Here is a 22659-nt window from a genome sequence, read left to right as displayed (position 1 = left end):
TGCGTTTGCCAGTTACTTGGCTAGACCAGAAGAAGCCTGGCTCTCTGGTCCAGAATGGGGCAAAGGGAACTCGGTTCGCTTTCTTTTCGCCCTATACCCCACGGGGGCGGGGGGGGGGGGGGGGGGCGGTGGGAGCTGAAAGCAGGCAAGACCAGAAGGCTCCCGAGTTTTCACTTTCCAAGTTTTCATCTTACCGGGAAAGGGTAGTTGCGCTATACATGATACGTTTCCATTTCATCTTGAGATTACTCCAGCCTGACTTGTTTTATTCCACATTAAAAAAAAAAAAAAAAAAAAAAAACGATGTTGAAAAAATGGTAGGCCCGAGCAAACTAGCCTGTAGTATGCTGCTACAACCGTTGTCTATCATTGTAGTCTACGGGAGTGTAAGCGAGCTCAACAGTCTACTACGTATACCGCGTCGAGGTACACAAGGGTATCATAATGGATGTGAAGAAGCGCAAGTTAGACAGGCGGCTTTCCCCATCGATGCTTGCATGCTGACGGCTTTAAACATGATTTTGCGTACACGAATTGGATTTTAATGAGCGCTTAGGCTTCATAACTGTACGGGCGGCGATATTTAATCGGGAGAATCAATTTGGATACATTTGGGTCACGCTCTGCCTTTGGTGCTGGTCTGAAAACCGAAAAAGAGGAGAATACAGGTGAAAGGTTTAAAAGTATTTTTGTCATTTGTGTTGAAAATAAATACAAGTAACATATGTCAAAATCATTTGCAAGCGGACTACATGCTGTTCATTTCCCGGACAGGACCTTTTCAGGCACTGGGGGGGGGGGGGAGGGGGGTTTCGTCCGAACCTCCCGACTTCCCCCAGCCTACGGCCCTGGGCCGCGAACTTTGCGAGGACAGCTATCGCCAGTTCTCTCTGATCTTCAGCAAGCGACGAATACTAACAATCAAAAGACGCTATTTTCAATTACTCTAAAAGATAAGATTCTTTGTGGCGTCCAAATTTTAAATAAGCTCCACACTTGAGGCGCGAAAAAATTAAGCGCTACGGCGATTATTCCAGTAAATACGGTTATTTAGACAGGAAACAGTCGGAAATGACGCAAAAAGTAGTGCTCGCAAAAATAAGCTCCGTCTTACAGCCTCGCACATTAGTCATTCAGAACTAACTTTTTTCTTACAAGCCTTCTCTAATGATCTCTTTTACCCACCCCCTCCCCCCTTACAATTGTAAAACAAACAATACCAGTCTTCATCCATTCCAAAACTTTTATTTACAAAACGTAACAATACACGGTGCTGCCTTTTTCTTCATTGCTAAATTACAACGAGCTGGGCATTAATTTCCTTAATAACAAATTTCATTATCCAACGCTAATTAATATATTTACAGTTCCTTGTAAACCTTAAAACTATTAACACAAATTTTAAAATTGAATAAAAAGCGTTTTCTTTTATAAATTATATTATGTTCATCATAATGTACATGTGAATTCTGTTGATATTTGTAACGCTTTCTCATAACTATTTAGATATCGAGTTTAAAACCTGGTCTGTGCTGTTGAACAAGAGTTCTTAGAGATTCCTTACTTTCCTTACTGATAGGTATGTCCCACAGGATTAGTGAGGTCAGTTTACAATTTGAATGATTAATTGCTTCACACAACCTGGCAACACCGGTATCAGTGATCTGATTACGTCTCAGATCAAGTGTGGTTACTTTACAGCTTGGATGCTGTAATGCTTCACACAACCTGGCAACACCGGTATCAGTGCTCTGATTACCACTCAGATATAGTGTTGTTACTTTACAGCTTGGATGCTGTAATGCTTCACACAATATGGTAACACCGGTATAAGTGATCTGGTTACCAGTCAGATCTAGTGTGGTCACTTTACAGCTTGGATGCTGTAATGCTTCACACAACCTGGCAACACTGGTATCAGTGATCTGATTATCACCCAGATGTAGTGTGGTTACTTTACAGCTTGGATGCTGTAATGCTTCACACAACCTGGCAACACCGGTCTCAGTGATCTGATTATAACCCAGATGTAGTGTGGTCACTTTACAGCTTGGATGCTGCAATGCTTCACACAGTCTGATAATAACGGTATCACTGAAATGATTAAAAGCCAGCCATGGTAACAGTGTGGTAATGGCGCAGTGTTCTTTCTCCAGTGATTCACAGATTCGTTTTATTCCAGACAGTGTTAGAGCTGACTCAACGATTGTCAAACTATTTACACTAAAGGACTGTTCAGACCGTTCATGTTGTGCTGTAGTAGCTTCCTCTTCATTCAGTTCACTAATAACATCTAACAAAAATGAAACTGCAATACAATCCACATCATTTAAATCCGCAAAACTCATTCTGAACTGATCAGAGTGATAGTGATGGGGATATTTCTTTATGACATTTTTGGCAAATTCCTTGTCTTGATATTCGCTGAGAAACTTTGCTCTCAGGAGATGAGGTTGCCTTGTGATCGAAGAAATACTTCCCAGTAATCTTTCCATTAGTTTGTCATCTTTTTTCTTTGATAAAAGACCAGCAATGAACAGCATAACCATTTCAGACACTTTTACTTCTGGAATTTCATTTCTCATTACAAACCAACGAGCAGCCAAGAACTCTTGAATAGTCAAGTGAGTAAAACTTAACTGTTTTGTGGTTTCAAAAGCGGATTTCCTGAAAGGAGGACCACAATGAAGAAGACCGCTACCTTTCAGTTTTTCGATTTCTTCGGCTTTAAACTTTTCTTTCATGTCCCTTTCATCAAAAATGGGCCTTTGCTGCAGAAGTAGTTGAGCTGCTAACTCTGATAGTTTATCCAATGTGCTTTCAATGTCGTCTGAAGCCTTGTGTTCCTCAGGAATTTCTTTCGACTTATATTCTGACTCGGCATTATGTTTTAGTTCAAAAATGTTGACAACGTCAGAATAAATGTCAGTTGCTGACATGGGAAGATCAGTGCTCTTGGATTCTTGAAGAGTATATTCCAAATAGAAACACATCAGAAAACAAAGGACTGGAATATGAGCAAAGCTAACAAGATTCTCATTGTTCATGACATGTTCAAGTACAGTGTTCTTCATGGTTTCGTTCTTTCTAAAATACTTTTCAATGTACTCTTTCACCTGTTCCGGTGAAAATCCCGTAATTTCTACATACCGGTCGAAGTGAATTCCTCCCATTTTGTCGGATTCGTCGGGTCTTGATGTGATCATAACAACAGACTCTCTCATCATCCTGCCTTTGATGAGTTTGGCACACAGTGCAGCTACCGGCATTTCCTCACTAGCATTGTTTGGATATTGTTCTTCCGAGTTTCCAGCGATGTAATCTCGTTGTGAATACTCGTCATACCCATCCAAGATAATCAAAACCTCCTCAGGGTGATTAACAAGGTATTCAAACAACGAGTTATCAATGTTTGATGATTTTTCATCCAATGTTGAAGAGCGGTTTAGAAGCTCTTGAAAAGATAACAGGTCATTACCAAGCAAATTCAGTTGACGGAATGTCAACAAGTACGCAAACTTGATATCTGGGTTCTGCAAATTTGCTTGTGATTGAAAAAGTTTATCATCAGCCCAATCCCGAACAAGCTTTTGACTAAACAGAGTCTTTCCAATCCCTGCTTTTCCAGTGACAAGAATAGATTTGGGATTAGGCTCACCATCAGTTCTGCAAATGAATACCTCTTCACAGTTTTTGACCTGGGTTCCACTGACTTGCCCATAATAATCCAGCAATTCACCTCTTGCTGATGTCATGTCATTCTTATAGAGAGCCTTTCTACCATGCTGTATCAGAAGATTAGTGAATATATCATCTGTTCTTGGGTTAGAAATGGTTGGGGAGGCCATCAGTTTGGGCTGGAACTCTGTTTGGCTTTTAATAGATGCTTTCAGAGCACTTGTGTAGGCACTCACAGCTGAAAAAAAAGAAAAAAGAAAAATTTTGTGAAGGGTTGCGATACGTAGAGCTGAAGAGATGACTCAATCAAATAAAGCGCAACCTCTGCTAATGTAAAATATGCCTGCTTTAACTGCTTAAACTGGTCCACAAGTGATTTCCAAATATAATTTTGTGCTTTGGGACCAATAATTGTTGCTGGTTATAGCAAATCATTTTATATCCCATGGTAGTAGCTTTCAGCCAAAAACATTATAATTATTGTTGGATCACTGAGTAAATTCGCTCAGGTGGTACCTTTTCTGGGAAACTATCAAGACTTGTGATAGTGTCCAGAGTGTTCACTTTAGTGTTAAAAGTAATTCTTGTTTGCTTTGGTTTTTCATTGCTACAATAAGGGATTGGCTTGTGCCACTCTCTCAGCCATCAGAAGTAAAACCAAAACCAATAATGCCGTCTACATGTATTTGCCTCGACTTAAGTTTTCATTGAATCACTGGATTGTCTGTGTCCTTTGTGATTAGCCAGAGTGATAACTGGGGTTTTGACGACTTCCAATTAAAAACTGCTCTAATGCCCTACTCTTAAGCGATTCTCACTTGTGTCAAAAGTAATTTGCGCTTGCTTTTTTCTTGCATAAGCAGGCTTACTGACTAGCTGAAAAATCTTGCACCACCTTCTCAACCAATCAGAAGTAAAACCACAACCAATCATGACACACTCAGTATGTTTTCCTACTTTTAGTGCTGGCTAAATGTATTTGCTTTGTGTTTTGATTGGTTCACTGGATTGTCTGGATCCTTTGTAATGGGACAGAGTAGCTACCGGTACTTAAATTTTGGCTTTACAATGCAGTTAATTAAAAACTGCTCTATGAACCAATGAAATTCACTAAAAACTTCACCCTTTTATACTCTCAAATGGTACTCTAATTAAATTACTACATTCTGGAGAAGCCCCATCAGCTTTGGCTAGTTTTAATGCAGGTCCTATGTTGATTCCTTGGGAAAGAGGAAAACCAAAGAACCTGGAGGAAAACCCTCAGAGCAACAACAAACTCGATCCACATATGGCACCTGGCCAGAATTGAGCCTGGGCCACACTGGTGGAAAGTGAGCGCTCTCACCACTGCGCTATCCCTCTAATCCCCAAAAGAAGAGTCTGAGTATTTTCTTCAACATTAGTTTTACTGCAACACTGAACAGCTGTTGTCATCATGTCTCAGTTCCAAGATTGAAACATATCTTCTCCTTACTGATCACCTTATATTTTGTGCGACATCAGCAAGGAAAGAGCATCGACATGGTGAGAACTATGACGAACAATTTGGTTTTGTTTTATAGTTTCAATTGTCAACAACTTAATTCAGGAAAACAATATACTTCTTTTTGCTTTATATACCATATGTAAATTCTAGTCACAACCCCTAGCTAATAAATGCACCACTAGCAATTTTGCACCTCAAATAGGAGATGAACAAAAAAAAAACACAACCAAAAAAAACAAGTTATCTCTGCCCAGACCTTAAGGGGGCTTGACTGAATTTTTTTAGCGGCAACACTGCTCAAGTTTGGGAATTAACTATGTTGCCATTAACAATGCTATTGAAAAATCACCACCAGAGCTGTATTAGATAAAGACAACAATTTGCCATGACTGGTGTTATTTTGATATTGGAGTTGCCATAGCAACATTTTGTACAGGTTTTTTATCATATTCTTCGGCACCAGAAGAATAGTTAATTTCCAAGCAACATAGTTACACAATGTACATCTAATTCCCAAATTTGAGAGCAGCATTGTCCCTAAAAATCTATTTAAGCCACCTTCAGAGCTATTAGTTTATTACTCTACATATACTATATGTATGTTGTTATATCATACACTGACCTTCTAAAGTTGGTCTTTTATCAGCATTGCTTATGAAGTCTTCTAGCTTTCTATTGAGCTCATCTAATCTGTCCTTGATGCTCGCCTCATCCTTCACCCACTGTTTAAGAAGATCTCGGTAGTGTTCCTCAAAATCAGGGTCCATACATTCTTTTTCAAGGTCATCAATAGCATCTTGGTAGCATGCTCCTCCAAGTCGCACCAGGGTGTCTTTAATATCATTCCAGTAGACACCAAATGTTGCATCATCAACTGAAGCTTCAGTTGCATGACCGTAAACTGTGTTCCTATGGAACTTGATGCGAGCAATGTCAGCCTCTGGGGTTACGTCTGTTACCAGAGGAAGGTTATCCCAGCCAGTGGCAGGAGGAACCAGGCTGCAAATATTCCTCAGAAGAAGAACAAGTAGGGTGGTGTCGAAGTCCCTTGATGAAACTGAAGATTTGATGGCAGGATACAGTTTGCCCCATTGTGATGGATTTAGGACTTTCTTCTTTTGAAGTGATTGTAGTTTAGCATGAACTGCAGGATCAGACAAAACTGTGTGAAGGCTTCCAGGTGGACGTACCCTGTCAAAGGTCTCCCTTAGAACCTGTGATCCAACATCAACCAGAAGACGACACAACCGTGCGTAATTGGTTGTTTCTTTAGTGGAAGGAAAGGATGGTGCTGCAGAGGCCATGACGATAATGTTCTTTATATTAAAGAAAAAAAAATTGAATAGAAATTAATAACTTGAAGGGCTAGTTCACAAGCGATGCAAACGCAAAGGCAAATGCAAGCACAAATGCAAAGAAAAACTAGCAAACAATAACAATTCAAACAGAAATGCAAATACAAATGCAAGCACAAGGAACAGAGAATTGTCTATATTTTCTCGCACTTCTTTGTGCTTATTTGCACTTGCTTCACATCTGAACATTGCTAAACGCAAAAGAAAACGCAAACACAAGCAAGAAAAGTATGAAGCCTTTGTCTGCCACCTTGGAAAATGCTCAAACTTTGTCTGCGTATCTTACGTTCCTTGCCTCCGCATTGAACGTGTCTACATCACTTTCATTTATACTTGCATTTGCGTCGCACTTCTGACTTGTAAACCAAGCAGAAGTCCAGGGTTCCCATTTTCCCACAGGTGTGCGTAAGTTACACACAAAATTCTGAAAGGACGCAAGCTTTTTTGTACCTATGCGTGCGATCGACGCACGACAGTCAGGGCTTCTGATAATTATTACCTGATATTACACACAACAGTGCATAAGCAATCTCAAATTACAGAATTTATAATAAAACCCAGCACAATCCGAAGAAATTACACATTAAATTAATAATTGCTTTATTTAAAAGTTTACCTCGGCCATAACATTATTGGAAGGTGCTTTATCATGAAAACAATTAAGAAAAGAACGGCACGCAATGCATGCAGAAGTGATGACGTTTAACTAGCGCCTCTCTAATATGTTTTTAAAGTAGCTGACAACTTGTGAAGCGTGCCGGTGCCACGGATTTGACTTACTCGCTAGAATTTTAGGAATTTTAACTTGATCTTACAGGAATATTACATTTATTTTAGATATCCTATTGTTGTTGCTGTTGATTTCCTATTGTTGTTTGCGTAACATTTAAGAGTCACATTTCATAAACGACATTAGATACCCGGCGTGGGTATGAGCCAGTAGTACTAAGGTCAAATGCCGTCTTGTTTACACGGTTTGGAATGAAGAGCTGTCTGCTTCATTGATTTCGAATTATGTTTACTTATATTCAGAAAATGCACATTAGATCGTTAGAGTTTCGGATGTTATGGTTATGCGTATTTTTTCTTATCGAATCCAATAAGTTATTTTCCAACACTCTCTCCTCACCCAAAATCTCCGTTTTAACAGAAAAGTTTGAAAAGATCCAGTGAATGAAAGGAGAGGACCCTGGGGACGAGGTGGTAATCCGGACATCCAACTCACATGCCGACATTGAGTGATAGTCATCACTTAAAAAAAAAACCTCCACTCTGGAATTTCCAAAATTATTTTGCATACTCCCAGCCCCTCTTGAAAAAACATATTATTAAAAACAATAGACCACTTGAAAATGATACGTACTGTTAAAGACATTAAAAAATAGAGAAAATTCCTCAACAATAAACAGACACGATATATTTACAGGGATTTCACAGATGTTTGGTCTAAACTATTCGAAAATAAATTAATGGTAGGCAACTTAACCCATAAAAAAGACATTATCTCTGAACATCTAAAAGATCTAAAGGATAGAATTCAAACTTCAGCTATAAATAGTGATTTTTGAGGATGTGTGGAAACAACTTGAAAAGTTAAGCCTCGATCATTTCCATCCTAGCCACCTGCAGCCAATGACACTTGTTTACAGTTTCAGTGCTCTAATATAGCAATTGTTAATAAAACAATTTTAAGTTTTAGTAAGTTTTATAGTTCACCTAATAAATATTGCAGTCAACCAGGGCTGCAAGTAATTTTTTCCCTTGAAAGGACATGCGTCCGACTAAGTCACCATTTTCATCGGACAATCAAAAGTAAGGTCGGACATCATATTACAGTACTACAATCAGCACTGCTCCATATGTGAAACTGATAATCTAATGTGTTGTCAACGCAGAACATATTAAGTGTTTGCACTGGAAAGCAAAAAAAAAAGTTGTCCGGACATTCTGTCCGACCACAGTTGGAATTTCATTGAACATTGACAAATTGTGGTCCACCAGATGTCCAACTGTTATTTGCAGCCCTGGTCAACACCCACCTTGCAGACACCTCACTTTTACGGACACCTGTTATTACGGACAAGAATTGAAGTCCCGGGGAAAAACAATTACTGAAAATAAAATAGTTGACTGTAAATATTTTTTCAAATTTTTATTTTTAGTATGTATATAATACTTTTAAAAATTAAATTTCATTGTAGCAAGACCCCATCAGCATTGCTGATTGTATATGTGTGTCCACATGGCAGACAAGAATGAAATTAGAGCATTGTAAATGACACTTTCATACAAATTGTGATAAACTTGAAAAACGTCGGGCCGACGTTTTTAAAGTTTTCCCAAACGAAATCCGTTCTATTCTTCTCGAATTTTCCCCATCCATGCCCTTTTTGGGCCTTTCTTTTAATTATTCCAGTTTATTCTATGAACAGTTAATCAGTGCCGAAATTGCTTTAAATTGCGTGACATAGCCGGCGCCCATTTAAATCATAAGCAGGAAAAACAATAAATTTCGCTTACCGTAACCTGCGTTGCAGACGAGCTAAACCCGGGTATCGGATTTTGTGACACGTCTGGCTGCAACGCAGGCTAGCTTACCCAAAATTACGTAAAATGTTCTCACCTAAGTGAACAGTACTCGGAAAGTCCCCATTCCAAAAAGTTCTTGTCTTTGAAACTGTAATCTACCAGTCAGCGTGCTCGGCGTATCAGCATGAATATCGCTAGTCAGTATTCAATCTTTTTGTTCTTCTGTAGTAAACAAAATCGAAGAACAGATAAATATCGATACTCATTATGGATCTAACAAATCTTCAAGGATGAATTACCTCAGAGGAGAAATATTCTTCTCAGCGTTCTGCATGCCACATGTCCCATGTGGTTGAAGACAAAAAGTGAACTGAAAAAAGGAAAGTTTTGATGAAACAACTGAAGAAGAAAAAACAAAATAATCTTTAAACATTTCCCCATCCAAGCTTTAATTGGATAACCTTGGATCAATCACGGGTCAATACATTTGCTGAATGCTGGCCAGCACTCAAGAATCTTTGGAACGTTAATAGTTTTAATTACATTTTAGTATCATTTGTTGCTTATCTATTTTAGTATCACTTGTTGCTTATTTATCTTGTCCAATAAATGTTATATTTCATAAGAAAAATATTTTATTTTCCTCGCGAAGCGAGGCCGAAGGCCGAGCGTAGCGGGGTGTATAATTTTGTCCCTCAAAAGGATCAGGCGGGATGAAATCTCGTGTGGAGTTTACGGTCATATATATTTCTATATATATATATATATATTTGTGAGCTTGGTGTGTGGCGGAAATGACGTCACACGGCCGCCGCGCGCTGGTGGCCTAATGGTAAGGCGTCGAACTTGAAATCAGATCTTCGGAACTGAGGTCGGGGGTTCGAATCCGGCTAGGGTTTTTTTTTTCTTTTTCCTTTTTTTTTTTCTTTTGTGGGTTCGAATCCTAAGCCTTTCATTTTTATCGTTTTTCTTTTCGGATTAAAATAACACTGATTTTCACATAATACTCCCTCAACGCCAATATTCAGGCTATAAACCTTTCATGGCCATCAGGGGTCCGCGGGCGGAGGGTTCGAATCCTCCTGCCGTTCGTTCTTTTTTTTTAATGCCCTCAAATAAATGTCCAAAATGCGACTATCCAATAATTTGTCAATGATTTTGAAAATAGCCTGCGCTTCCCAACGCTTTATACCTCTTTACGAACCAGAAAAAGCCGCCATCTTCAAAGCGGAGTAGACCCTGGGAACGAGGGTGTCGCGGACATGCCCGTTACTGGGCAACAATAACAAATAAACGGTTAAAACCGCTTATCACTCCTTGTTTATAACACCCCACCCCCCCCCCCCCTCCCCAAATCCAGAGCTTCGCGAGGCCCTGCGAGTCACGTATTACTAGTTATAATTAAGAGGTTACGCGTGGCCGCTAATCAGTGATAATTTCAGTCTCTGCTCGACACATTAGGGAACTTCCCCTCAGACAAAACTTGAATATCCGGTTGAACCAGTTAGAGGCAGTGGCGTGATCACCGCGCGCTGAATGCTCGATTGATTATCACGGTCTTTTCCGCGTTTCGACTTTTTCATTTTTTCCTTGGTTTATAAAAAAAGACATATATTTATTATCGAACTATTTCACAAGTGTATTACAGCTTTTCGCCTTAGCCCGTCAGTCAACTGATGAATGGAAACCTAAGTAAACAATCACTAGCTTTCGAGCAATAAAAATAACTAATAGGGACTACATGTTTAAACCTATGGCAACTAACTACCGTTAAACTAGTAATTAAGTAGCTCTATAACTCCTTAATATATAATCCAGGCTTTAGTAAGAAATGTATGGTTGGAAAGTGAAACGGTGCATATTCAGTAAAAACCTTTGGCTTGAATTCCATGCTCTACCATTCTCGAAAACCTTGTTTTAAGCGACCTCATCCGGATGCCATTGTAACAATGGCAATGGAGTTCATTATCCCAGCGCAGCTTGTTAGGTAATTTAAAGATATCCTACACTCCTTTTGGTTCAGGCCCCTAAAGAATATTCCAAAGCGGAGAAATCAAATCGCTTACCTAAAATGAAGTACACTGTTCTTATCTTGAATAAACAGAACTCAGAAGGACACGTTTGTAAAACTCGTGTGCTTGTCACTGTGGCGTACCACCCAAAGTCGACCCAAAAGTCGCTAATACAGCTAGGCAATGTTCAAAACTTTTAGCACAGCGAGTTTTGTATTCTCTGAAAGAAAGAGTCGAGGCGACAGATAGACATGTACAACGAGACAACAGGATGAAATAAGAGTGTGACCTTTTAAACCTTCACGGATAAATTACCTCAGAAGAAAAAGAATCCTTTAGCACGCCGCTTTCAACAATGTTTTTCTTTTATAACTGTCAACCTTCTGGCGCGCTCATTGGTTAATTTTTATGCAGACGCCATCGGGCGTAGAAACATTTCGCAATGTTCCTACCAGAACTCAGAAGGCCCCGTTTGTAAAACTCTTAAGTGTCTTCGACACTGTGGCTTAGCAGTCAGCGTCTCAGCGAGAATACAGCTAGGAAATGCTCAATCTTTTCGCGAATCAGCACAGCGATTTTGTTTTCCATCTATAGTATTCAGTAGCTATCCAAAGGGAAGCCCGAGGGACAGATTTAGAGAGAGGTTTGGTGAAACCGTGACACTTTATCAAAACAACCTGATGCGTTTTGAGTGTGACCTTATAAACCTTCAGGGACGAATTATGTTATCAGAATAATCAAACACTTGGCAAAGTCAATTTATTCACGAAGTTTCCCGGCGTTTATCAAGACCTCCGGTTTTCCCGCCGAAACTAGCCCACAGTGTGCCGTATCTAGTTTTCATTCTGCTTAGTTCAGATTTCGGGAGAAAATTTTTAAACTTACGTGAATAATAAAGCTTCTCAGGCGTTTCAGGGAACAAGAGAATACGGCAATTTACTTTTGGAAACATGGAAACAAAAGTGAAATAAAACTGGGAACACGTGAACACTCAGGGAAAAGAGACCACCAAAAAGGGATACCACCGTGAAGATTGACGAAATACCTCTAGGGGACACGGTAACACAAGGAAAATATTTTTGGAAATAAGGCAACATAGACCTTTCCCAGCCTAGTATCCAGGCGTTCCCTTCCCAGGCCCTTACGTGGACCTCGCGCTCGCCCGAGATAGGAGGAGAACGCCTAGGGACTAGGCTGGACCTTTTCCAATAAACCAAAAATCAGAATGTTACAGTTTGCAAAGTGAATTACTGAAATAAATTCATAGCTAATGAACGGCTTTAACCAAAGAACACAACCAGTGTCAACAACACGCTTGCAATCGTGGTGAGGCATATCCTAGTGTCTTTCGCTGATCCACCATCCATTTACGAAGTGGCTCGAAATAGTCAGTCAGTGCATGCTCCAACATCCAGGTTTGCTCTTACCCATCTTTACCACATCGCCACAAGAAGAAATGGTATTTTGGATCATTATTGAGGCATGAAATAGCCGTTCATGTCAATGACAACGTATTTAATTACAAATGTGCAATTTTTCTCTATAAATATTCGCGTTTCGAGCTTAAGGAATAGAAATTAGCTGGGTTTTGTCTTTCCCTTTCTGCACGAGCTTTGGCGCTAATGACACGCGATTCAGTGCGTGTGTATGACAAGTAATCCAATAAAGCCATTTCCTAGTTGCGGTTTACTCTGTTTCGAAATGAGTTAGTGCACAACACGCCTTTCATAAAGTTTGGCTTGCAAGAGAGTGAAAGTCCAAATAAAAGTCATCTCCATATATAAGGTACTAGGATTCATTTTGAAGCAAAGTAGAAAGGCAGCTTGGAAATGGCCTGTGGTGTATATGACACGTGACCTAGTGAACAATGCACGTGTGAGACGTGACCCAGTGCCGAGTCTGACACGACACGTGATTCAAATCCGAAAGGTGTGGGTGACTCTGATCCTTGGGCTTTTCTAACTTCCACGTAGCTAAACAACTATAGTGAATGCCTCAGCAATTCCTAGAATTAAATTACTCTGCTGACAGTTAGTCAAAGAAAAGCTGCTATATTGAAGACAACACGTTGCTCACTTTCAGTTTTTACTAACTTCCCAATTTTTTTCCTGCCTCCTTTGACTGATAACTGGAACAAGTGTGCAAAGGTCCTTTATATCCAGCTGCGTCACAAGCGGCCTTGTGGAACTGGAACTGCAGCACGAAACTCATGAAATACCTTTGTAAGAAGAGAAAATATTAAAATAAAATATTATACTCCGTCCTGCTAAATGTACGCAAGTAACGCCCGTGAAAGCATACGCCCCTTCCACGCTTGAATTAATAACTCCTTAAACAGTGTCCTCTCATTTTTTAACAAGTCCATTCTTTTTTGTTTTGAGCTGAGGTTTAGCTAGGGATGCGCAGCGCTCTAAAGGTTAGTACGCTCGACTCTGGTTTAAGCGGCGTGTTCGAAAATTGCGGCGGGATCATTGTACTGTGTTCTCAGGCTTGGACCAGCTGACAGTTCTTTTACCTCTGCCCAGGGTTTTAAATGCATTTATAAACTTGGGCAGGGCTAGCTCTGTGAAGGACTAGCACCCCATCCAAATGCTTCCTCAAATCGAAAGAACAGGACTGCGCATAGTATGCACTTTTATAATAGAAGTTTGCTGGCTGAACTCGAAACAATTTTCTTGCCCTAAAACACGGCTTATCGGTACATTTTACAAATCGATCACTTTTTTTCATGGTCTACGCCCGTCTACAGACGATAGAAATGACGTCACAAAATGTTCAAAACTCAAGTGGAACCACGAGCCGTTACGCAGGTGACTGCAAGTTAAATGAGTGTAAACAATGAAATGTAAGAACGGAAAGAGTGTAAACCATATAGAAATAGTAAAGAGTGTAAACCATATAGAAATAGTAAAGAGTGTAAGCCATATAGAAATAGTAAAGAGTGTAAACCATACAGAAATAGTAAAGAGTGTAAACCATATAGAAATAGCAAAGAGTGTAAACCATATAGAAATAGTAAAGAGTGTAAACCATATAGAAATAGTAAAGAGTGTAAACCATATAGAAATAGTAAAGAGTGTAAACCATATAGAAATAGTAAAGAGTGTAAGCCATATAGAAATAGTAAAGAGTGTAAACCATATAGAAATAGTAAAGAGTGTAAACCATACAGAAATAGTAAAGAGTGTAAACCATATAGAAATAGTAAAGAGTGTAAACCATATAGAAATAGTAAAGAGTGTAAACCATATAGAAATAGTAAAGAGTGTAAACCATATAGAAATAGTAAAGAGTGTAAACCATATAGAAATAGTAAAGAGTGTAAGCCATATAGAAATAGTAAAGAGTGTAAACCATATAGAAATAGTAAAGAGTGTAAACCATATAGAAATAGTAAAGAGTGTAAACCATATAGAAATAGTAAAGAGTGTAAGCCATATAGAAATAGTAAAGAGTGTAAACCATATAGAAATAGTAAAGAGTGTAAACCATACAGAAATAGTAAAGAGTGTAAACCATATAGAAATAGTAAAGAGTGTAAACCATATAGAAATAGTAAAGAGTGTAAACCATATAGAAATAGTAAAGAGTGTAAGCCATATAGAAATAGTAAAGAGTGTAAACCATATAGAAATAGTAAAGAGTGTAAACCATATAGAAATAGTAAAGAGTGTAAACCATATAGAAATAGTAAAGAGTGTAAACCATATAGAAATAGTAAAGAGTGTAAACCATATAGAAATAGTAAAGAGTGTAAACCATATAGAAATAGTAAAGAGTGTAAACCATATAGAAATAGTAAAGAGTGTAAACCATATAGAAATAGTAAAGAGTGTAAACCATATAGAAATAGTAAAGAGTGTAAACCATATAGAAATAGTAAAGAGTGTAAACCATATAGAAATAGTAAAGAGTGTAAACCATATAGAAATAGTAAAGAGTGTAAACCATATAGAAATAGTAAAGAGTGTAAACCATATAGAAATAGTAAAGAGTGTAAACCATATAGAAATAGTAAAGAGTGTAAACCATATAGAAATAGTAAAGAGTGTAAACCATATAGAAATAGTAAAGAGTGTAAACCATATAGAAATAGTAAAGAGTGTAAACCATATAGAAATAGTAAAGAGTGTAAACCATATAGAAATAGTAAAGAGTGTAAACCATATAGAAATAGTAAAGAGTGTAAACCATATAGAAATAGTAAAGAGTGTAAACCATATAGAAATAGTAAAGAGTGTAAACCATATAGAAATAGTAAAGAGTGTAAACCATATAGAAATAGTAAAGAGTGTAAACCATATAGAAATAGTAAAGAGTGTAAACCATATAGAAATAGTAAAGAGTGTAAGCCATGAAGATCCAAACATTCTCAGGAAAACATTGGAAAATATTCTCAAGGATCCACGTTCTGCACCAAAGGACTGAAAGGGCTCCAAGCAATGGTCCTCCAGGCTCCTGGGACTCCAGGGACTCCAGTTTCACCTGCGCGTTCATTTTCATGCAAACCCAAGGAGTTGTTCTAAAAGCCGGAAACCCGGAAACCAAGGCCCGGAATCCTAAAGCCCGGAATGACTACATTTGTTTAGGAAATTAAAAACTATATAGTTGATTTTGACAAATTTCGCTAGTTTTAGAGAATCAAGTAAAAACTTTGATTTTTGTAGCCACGTTTCGAGACATAATTCAACAAAGTTACGCGGGCTACGCATTGATGCAAAGCAAAGAAATGGCCCGGAGATTACGGGTGAGACCCAATGGGATGTGGACAAGAAAATGACTCTAAGTGCATGGATTAACCACATGGACGAAAAACGAAAAAATAATACTAAAAAGAAAAATAATACTAAATACAGATCCTGTTTCCATTACCATTGGATAGGACTTTTGTCTGTTATTTTGTCGCTTGTACCGTAAATGATCGATTAAGCGCCGCGGCGCTTATTTAATTTTCCCTGTTAAAGGTGCGGCGCTTATTCGATAGCAGCGCTTTTTTTCAACTACCGGTAAAACACTGAGGGGAATATTGGGAGAATTAAGTTAGGCGTGTACTAGGTATGCACAATTTAATACCAAATTAATTTTGAATTAAATACTAGTTGTAACGCTTTCGAGTGGTATACTATGGAATATCCCACGAGTCACTTGTAGTTTCTCGGTATACACACGAGCCTTTAGGCGAGTGTGTATTCTAAGAAAATACAAGTGACGAGTGGGATATTCCATAGTATACCACGAGAAAGTGTTGTGTAACTACCATGCCATAGAAAATACGCTTACTAAATTTCGTCGAGAATACAGTCGCAGCGCACTATGGGAAGGTTGGGTTGAATACCGTCGAATATACAACGGCTTTCCTGTATTCTGATTGGCTGTATTTTCTATGGCATGGTATAACACAGTTTCTCAGTGTCTTTGTAAAAGTATTGCCCTTCAAAATACAAGAGGTGACATGAACAAAGCTTCACAGTCTTTTTGTAAATACCGTAGCGGCGCTTAATCGATTATTCGCAATAAAAAATATGAAAAATTTTCCTCTGCAAACTTTTTTTTTCATTCATGCACCTCAGCAAACATTTTTTTTTTGAAATGCAAACTATAATTTTTATACAAATCGTGTTTGAAAGCAATTTATTTTGTCTTTTCAGGCCCTGCATACATTTTTTCAATATGTTTAATGCCCTCCCCCCCCCCCCCTCCAGGAAAATAATGACCCCTCCCTTAGTTCCAATTCTAATACGCTGGGGATCTTTTCCTTAGTCACGAAATCGAAAAAATAGGATCGCATATCCAGTTTGGACAGTTTGAAAGAGTTTACGACGCGATGTTTTACTCGAATAAGCGCCGCCCTCTAAAACCAGCACAACAAAGCAACTCTTAAACAAACTTGGACATTTCTCTCCATCAGAAAGCGATGTTTTGCAGTTCAATGTGATTGTTTTACCGCTCGTCCATTTGTTTTCTACGCAACATTCTTACAATACCTAGTTCTGTAAATGTTGTGAAGGCCGCAGGCCCGTGGCTGGTTTTTGCCCGGGTAGGTTCGTTTTCTCTTAAGACGGACCAAAGAGCTGTAGATCAAACAATTGCTCATTAATTTTGTCTTTATTCATGTTACCAGTAGCACACAAAATGCTATCAGTGGGTTAAAAATCAGCTTTTTGAAGAGTTGTAGTCCTGGTCAACTGGCCCGTAAGGACCACTTTTTGGGAATCCAGGAACATGCCTTGGGGAAGTTTTGCTAAAGACCCTCGAAAACACCTTTTCCTTTATTTTTTGACAATTTAACGCCACATACCATTGTGCGTTTGCCAGTTACTTGGCTAGACCAGAAGAACCCTGCGAACAGGCTCTCTGGTCGAGAATGGGGCGAAGGGAACTCGGTTCGCTGTCTTTTCGCCCTATGCCCCACGGGTGGGGGTGGGGGGGGGGGGGGGGCTGAAAGCAGGCACTTGAGGCGCGAAAAAATTAAGCGCTACGGCGATTATTCCAGTAAATACGGTTATTTAGACAGGAAACAGTCGGAAATGACGCAAAAAGTAGTGCTCGCAAAAATAAGCTCCGTCTTACAGCCTCGCACATTAGTCATTCAGAACTAACTTTTTTCTTACAAGCCTTCTCTAATGATCTCTTTTACCCACCTCTCCCCCCTTACAATTGTAAAACAAACAATATTAGTCTTCATCCATTCCAAAACTTTTATTTACAAAACGTAACAATACTCAGTGCTGCCTTTTTCTTCATTCCTAAATTACAACGAGCAGGGCATTAAGTTCCTTAATAACAAACTTCATTATTCAACGCTAATTAATATATTTACAGTTCCTTGTAAACCTTAAAACTATTAACACAAATTTTAAAATTGAATAAAAAGCGTTTTCTTTTATAAATTATATTATGTTCATCATAATGTACATGTGAATTCTGTTGATATTTGTAACGCTTTCTTATAACAAATTAGATATCGAGTTTAAAACCTGGTCTGTGCTGTTGAACAAGAGTTCTTAGAGATTTCTTACTTTCCTTACTGATAGGTATGTCCCACAGGATTAGTGAGGTCAGTTTACAATTTGAATGTTTGAGTGCTTTGCATAGACTGGTAACACAGGTATCAGTGGTCTGATTGTGACTCAGATTAAGTGTGGTTACTTTACAGCTTGGATGCTGTAATGCTTTACACACCCTGGTAACGCCGGTATCAGTGATCTGATTACCACTCAGATATAGTGTGGTTACTTTACAGCTTGAATGCTGTAATGCTTCACACAACCAGGTAACACCGGTATCAGTGATCTGATTACGACTCAGATGTAGTGTGGTCACTTTACAGCTTGGATGCTGTAATGCTTCACACAACCTGCCAACACCGGTATCAGTGATCCCATTACCACTCAGATCTAGTGTGGTAACTTTACAGCTTGAATGCTGTAATGCTTCACACAACCTGGTAACACCGGTATCAGTGATCTGATTATCACTCAGATGTAGTGTGGTCACTTTACAGCTTGGATGCTGTAATGTTTCACACAACCTGCCAACACCGGTATCAGTGATCCCATTACCCCTCAGATCTAGTGTGGTAACTTTACAGCTTGAATGCTGTAATGCTTCACACAACCTGGTAACACCGGTATCAGTGATCAGATTACCACTCAGTTTTAGTGTCGTCACTTTACAGCTTATATGCTGTAAAGCTTCACACAACCTGGCAACACCGGTATCAGCGATCGGATTATCACTCAGATTTAGTGTGATCACTTTACAGCTTGAATGCTGTAATGCTTCACACAGCCTGGTAATAGCGGTATAACTGAAATGACCGCGTAGAAACAGTAGTTCGGTAATGGCACAGTGTTCTTTCTCCAGTGTTCCACAGATTCGTTTTATTCCAGACAGTGTTAGAGCTGAATTAACTATTTTCAAACTATTTACATTAAAGGACTGTTCAGACCGTTCATGTTGTGCTGTAGCAGCTTCCTTTTCATTCAGTTCACTAATTACATCTAACAAAAATGAAACTGCAATACAGTCCACATCATTTAAATTCGCAAAACTCATATCGGAGTGGTGTTGGGGATGATTTATGATGACATTTTTGGCAAATTCCTTGTCTTGATATTCGCTAAGACACTTTGCTCTCAGGAGATGAGGTTGCCCTGTGATTGAAGAAGAAATACTTCCCAGTAATCTTTCCATCAGTTTGTCATCTTTTTTCTTTGATAAAATACCAGCAATGAACAGCATAACCATTTCAGACACATTTCCTTCTGGAATTTCATTGATCATTACAAACCAACGAGCAGCCAAGAACTCTTGAATGGTCAGGTGGGTAAAACTTAACTGTTTTGTGGTTTCAAAAGCAGATTTCCTGAAAGGAGGACCACAATGAAGAAGACCGCTTCCTTTCAGTTTTTCTATTTCTTCCAATTTAAAGTTTTCTTTCATGTCCCTTTCGTCAAAAATTGGCCTTTGCTGCAGAAGCAGTTGAGCTGCTAACTCTGATAATTTATCCAATGTGCTTTCGATGAGGTCTGAAGCCTTGTGTTTCTCAGGAATTTCTTTCGTCTTATATTCTGATTCGGCATTATGTTTCAGTTCAAAAATGTTGACAACGTCAGAATAAATTTCAGTTGCTGACACAGGAAGATCAGTGCTCTTGGATTCTTGAAGAGTATATTCCAAATAGAAACACATCAGGAAACAAAGGACTGGAATATGGGCAAAGCTAACAAGATCCTCATTGTTCATGACATGTTCAAGCACAATGTTCTTCGTGGTTTCGTTTTCTGTGAAATACTTTTCAATGTACTCTTTCACCTGCTGTGGAGAAAATCCCGTAATTTCAACGTATCGGTCGAAGCGAATTCCTCCCATTTTATCAGATTCATCAGGCCTTGATGTAATCATAACAACAGAGTCTGTTAACAACTTGCCTTTGATGAGTTTGGCACACAGTGCGGCTACCGGCATCTTTTCTCTTGCATTATTTGGATACTGTTCTTCCGAGTTACCAGCGATGTAATCCTGTTGTGAATACTCGTCATACCCATCCAAGATAATCAAAACCTCCTCTGGGTGGTTAACAATGTATTCAAACAATGAGTTATCAAGGTTTGAGTCATCATGTAATAGTGAAGAACAGTTTAAAAGCTCTCGCAAAGAAAACCGGTCATTTGCAAGCAAGTTCAGTTGACGGAATGTCAACAAGTACGCAAACTTGATATCTGCTGTCTTCAAATTTGCTTGTGATTGAAAAAGTTTATCATCAGCCCAATCCCGAACAAGCTTTTGACTAAACAGAGTCTTTCCAATCCCTGCTTTCCCAGTGAGAAGAATAGATTTGGGATTAGGCTCACCCTCAGTACTGCAAACGAATATCTCTTCACAGCTTCTGACCCGGGTTCCACTCACTTGCCCATAATGATCCAACAATTTCCGTCTTGTTGATGTCATATCCTTCTTATAGAGCGCCTTTCTACCGTGCTGTATCAGAAGATTGGTGAATATATCATCTGTTCTCGGGTGAGAAATGGTTGGGGAGGCCATCAGCTTGGGCTGGAATTCTGTTTGGCTTTTAATAGACGCTTTCAGAGCACTTGTGTAGCCATTCACAGCTGAAAAAAGGAAAAGAAAAAATAAATATTTTATGAAGGCTTGCAAGACGTAAAGTTGTATAGAGATAACTCACTCAAATAAAGCATAACCTCTTCTAATGTAAAATGTGCTTGCTTTAACTGCTTTTAACTGGTTCACAAGTGTTCTCCCTATACAATTTTGTGCTTAGGGACCAAGAATTGTTGCCGGTTATAGAAAATAATTATTATATCCCATGGTAGCTAAGGTTTCAGGCAAAAAATAATATTGTTGCATTGCTGAGTAAATTTGGTCAGACGGGTGGTACCCTTTCTGGGCAACTATTAAGACTTGTGATAGAGCTGGGCTTTTTACTTGAGTATCAAAAGTAATTCTCCTTTGCTTTGGTTTTGCATTGGTGCACTTAGTGATTGGCTAAAAAACGCACCACTTTCTCCATCAAACATAAGTAAAACCAAAACGAATCGTGTTTTTCTGGCGCACGTTTTCCCGTGCTTCGTGTCGTCTACATGTATTTGCTTTGAGTTTTCATTGGATCTCTGGATTGTCTGTGCATGTCCTTTGTGATTGGCCAAAGTGATAACTTTGGTTTTGGCTTTACGACACTCAATTAAAAACTGCCCTACTCTTGAGCATTTTTCACTCGTGTCGAAAGTAATTTGCGCTTGCTTTTGTTTTGCATATAAGCAGACTTACTGACTGGCTGAAAAATCTTGCACTACCTTCTCAACCAATCAGAAGTAAAACCACAACCAATCAGGACAAACTCACACTGTTTTTCTACTCTTAGTGCTGGTTTCATTGGTTCACTGAATTGTCTGGATCCTTAGTGATGGGACAGAGTAGCTACTTAAATTTTGGTTTTACAATGTAGGTAATTAAAAACTGCTCTATGAACCAATGAAATTCACTAAAAACTTCACCCTTTTATACTCTCAAATGGTACTCTAATTAAATTACTACATTTTGGAGAAGCCCCATCAGCTTTGGCTAGTTTTAATGCAGGTCCTATGTTGATTCCTTGGGAAAGAGGAAAACCAAAGAACCTGGAGGAAAACCCTCAGAGCAACAACAAACTCGACCACATATGGCAACTGGCCAGAATTGAGCCTGGGCCACACTGGTGAAAAGCGAGCGCTCTCACCACTGTACTATCCCTGTAGCTCCCCAAAGAGGAGTCTGTGTATTTTCTTCAACATTAGCTTTACTGCAACACTGAGCAGCTGTTGTCATCATGTCTCAGTCCCAAGATTGAAACACATCTTCTCCTTACTGATCACCTTATATTTTGTGCGACATTAGCAAGGAAAGAGCATTAACATGGTGAGAACTATGACGAGCAATTTGGTTTTGTTTTATAGTTTCAATTGTCAACAACTGAATTCAGGAAAACAATATAGTTCTTTTTGATTTATATACCATATGTTTAGTCACAACCCCTAGCTAATAAATGTACCACTAGCAACTTTGCACCTCAAATAGGAGATTAACACAGGCAAAAAAAAACAACCCAAAAAAAAAAAACAGGTTATCTCTGCCCAGACCTTAAGGGGGCTTGACAGAATTTTTTAGCGGCAACACTGCTCAAGTTTGGGAATTAACTATGTTGCCATTAACAATGCTATTGAAAAATCATCACCATGACTGTTGTTATTTTGATATTGGGGTTGCCATAGCAACGTTTTGTACATGATGTCATTAGGTTATTTATCATATTCATTGGCACCAGGAGAATAGTTAATTCCCAAACTTGAGAGCTGGGTTGGCTTTCCTTCAAGCCACCTTCAGAGCTATTAGTTTATTACTCTACATGTACACATGTATGTTGTTAAATCATACACTGACCTTCTAACGTTGGCCTATTTTCAGTATTGCTTATGAAGCCTTCTAGCTTTCTATTGAGCTCATCTAATTTGTCCTTGATGCTCGCCTCATCCTTCACCCACTGTTTAAGAAGATCTCGGTAGTGTTCCTCAAAATCAGGGTCCATACATTCTTTTTCAAG

General features: G+C 38.9%; 1 protein-coding gene and 1 pseudogene across 3 annotated transcripts in view; both read right to left on the bottom strand.

Moving 5' to 3' along the window:
* Window positions 1-1225: 1225 nt before the first annotated feature.
* Window positions 1226-11336, bottom strand: LOC144663696 (uncharacterized). Of its 2 annotated transcripts, XM_078524724.1 has the most exons (5): window positions 11115-11336; window positions 9348-9418; window positions 9143-9270; window positions 5787-6480; window positions 1226-3916 (listed from the first exon to the last, which is right to left on the bottom strand). In XM_078524724.1, exons 4-5 carry the CDS (start codon window positions 6466-6468, stop codon window positions 1503-1505), a joined length of 3096 nt encoding a protein of 1031 aa, XP_078380850.1. In that variant the 5' UTR covers window positions 6469-6480; window positions 9143-9270; window positions 9348-9418; window positions 11115-11336; the 3' UTR covers window positions 1226-1502. The 2 variants fall into 2 exon arrangements, with proteins under 2 accessions (XP_078380850.1, XP_078380851.1); XM_078524725.1 differs by lacking the exon at window positions 9143-9270.
* Window positions 11337-17740: 6404 nt separating this feature from the next.
* The window catches only part of LOC144663687 (uncharacterized), a 46857-nt pseudogene continuing 41938 nt past the window's right edge, over window positions 17741-22659 (bottom strand). The window contains exon 7 of the transcript XR_013572649.1: window positions 17741-19113. The product of XR_013572649.1 is annotated as an uncharacterized LOC144663687 (transcript). The remainder of the gene's footprint in view (window positions 19114-22659) is intronic.

The sequence above is a fragment of the Oculina patagonica genome, chromosome 8, assembly GCF_052425735.1.
Source record: "Oculina patagonica isolate OP01 chromosome 8, crgOcupat, whole genome shotgun sequence".
In the NCBI taxonomy this organism is placed as follows: domain Eukaryota; kingdom Metazoa; phylum Cnidaria; class Anthozoa; order Scleractinia; family Oculinidae; genus Oculina; species Oculina patagonica.
Note: the sequence above shows the minus strand (reverse complement) of the source record. Positions and strands in the feature narration are given on the sequence as shown.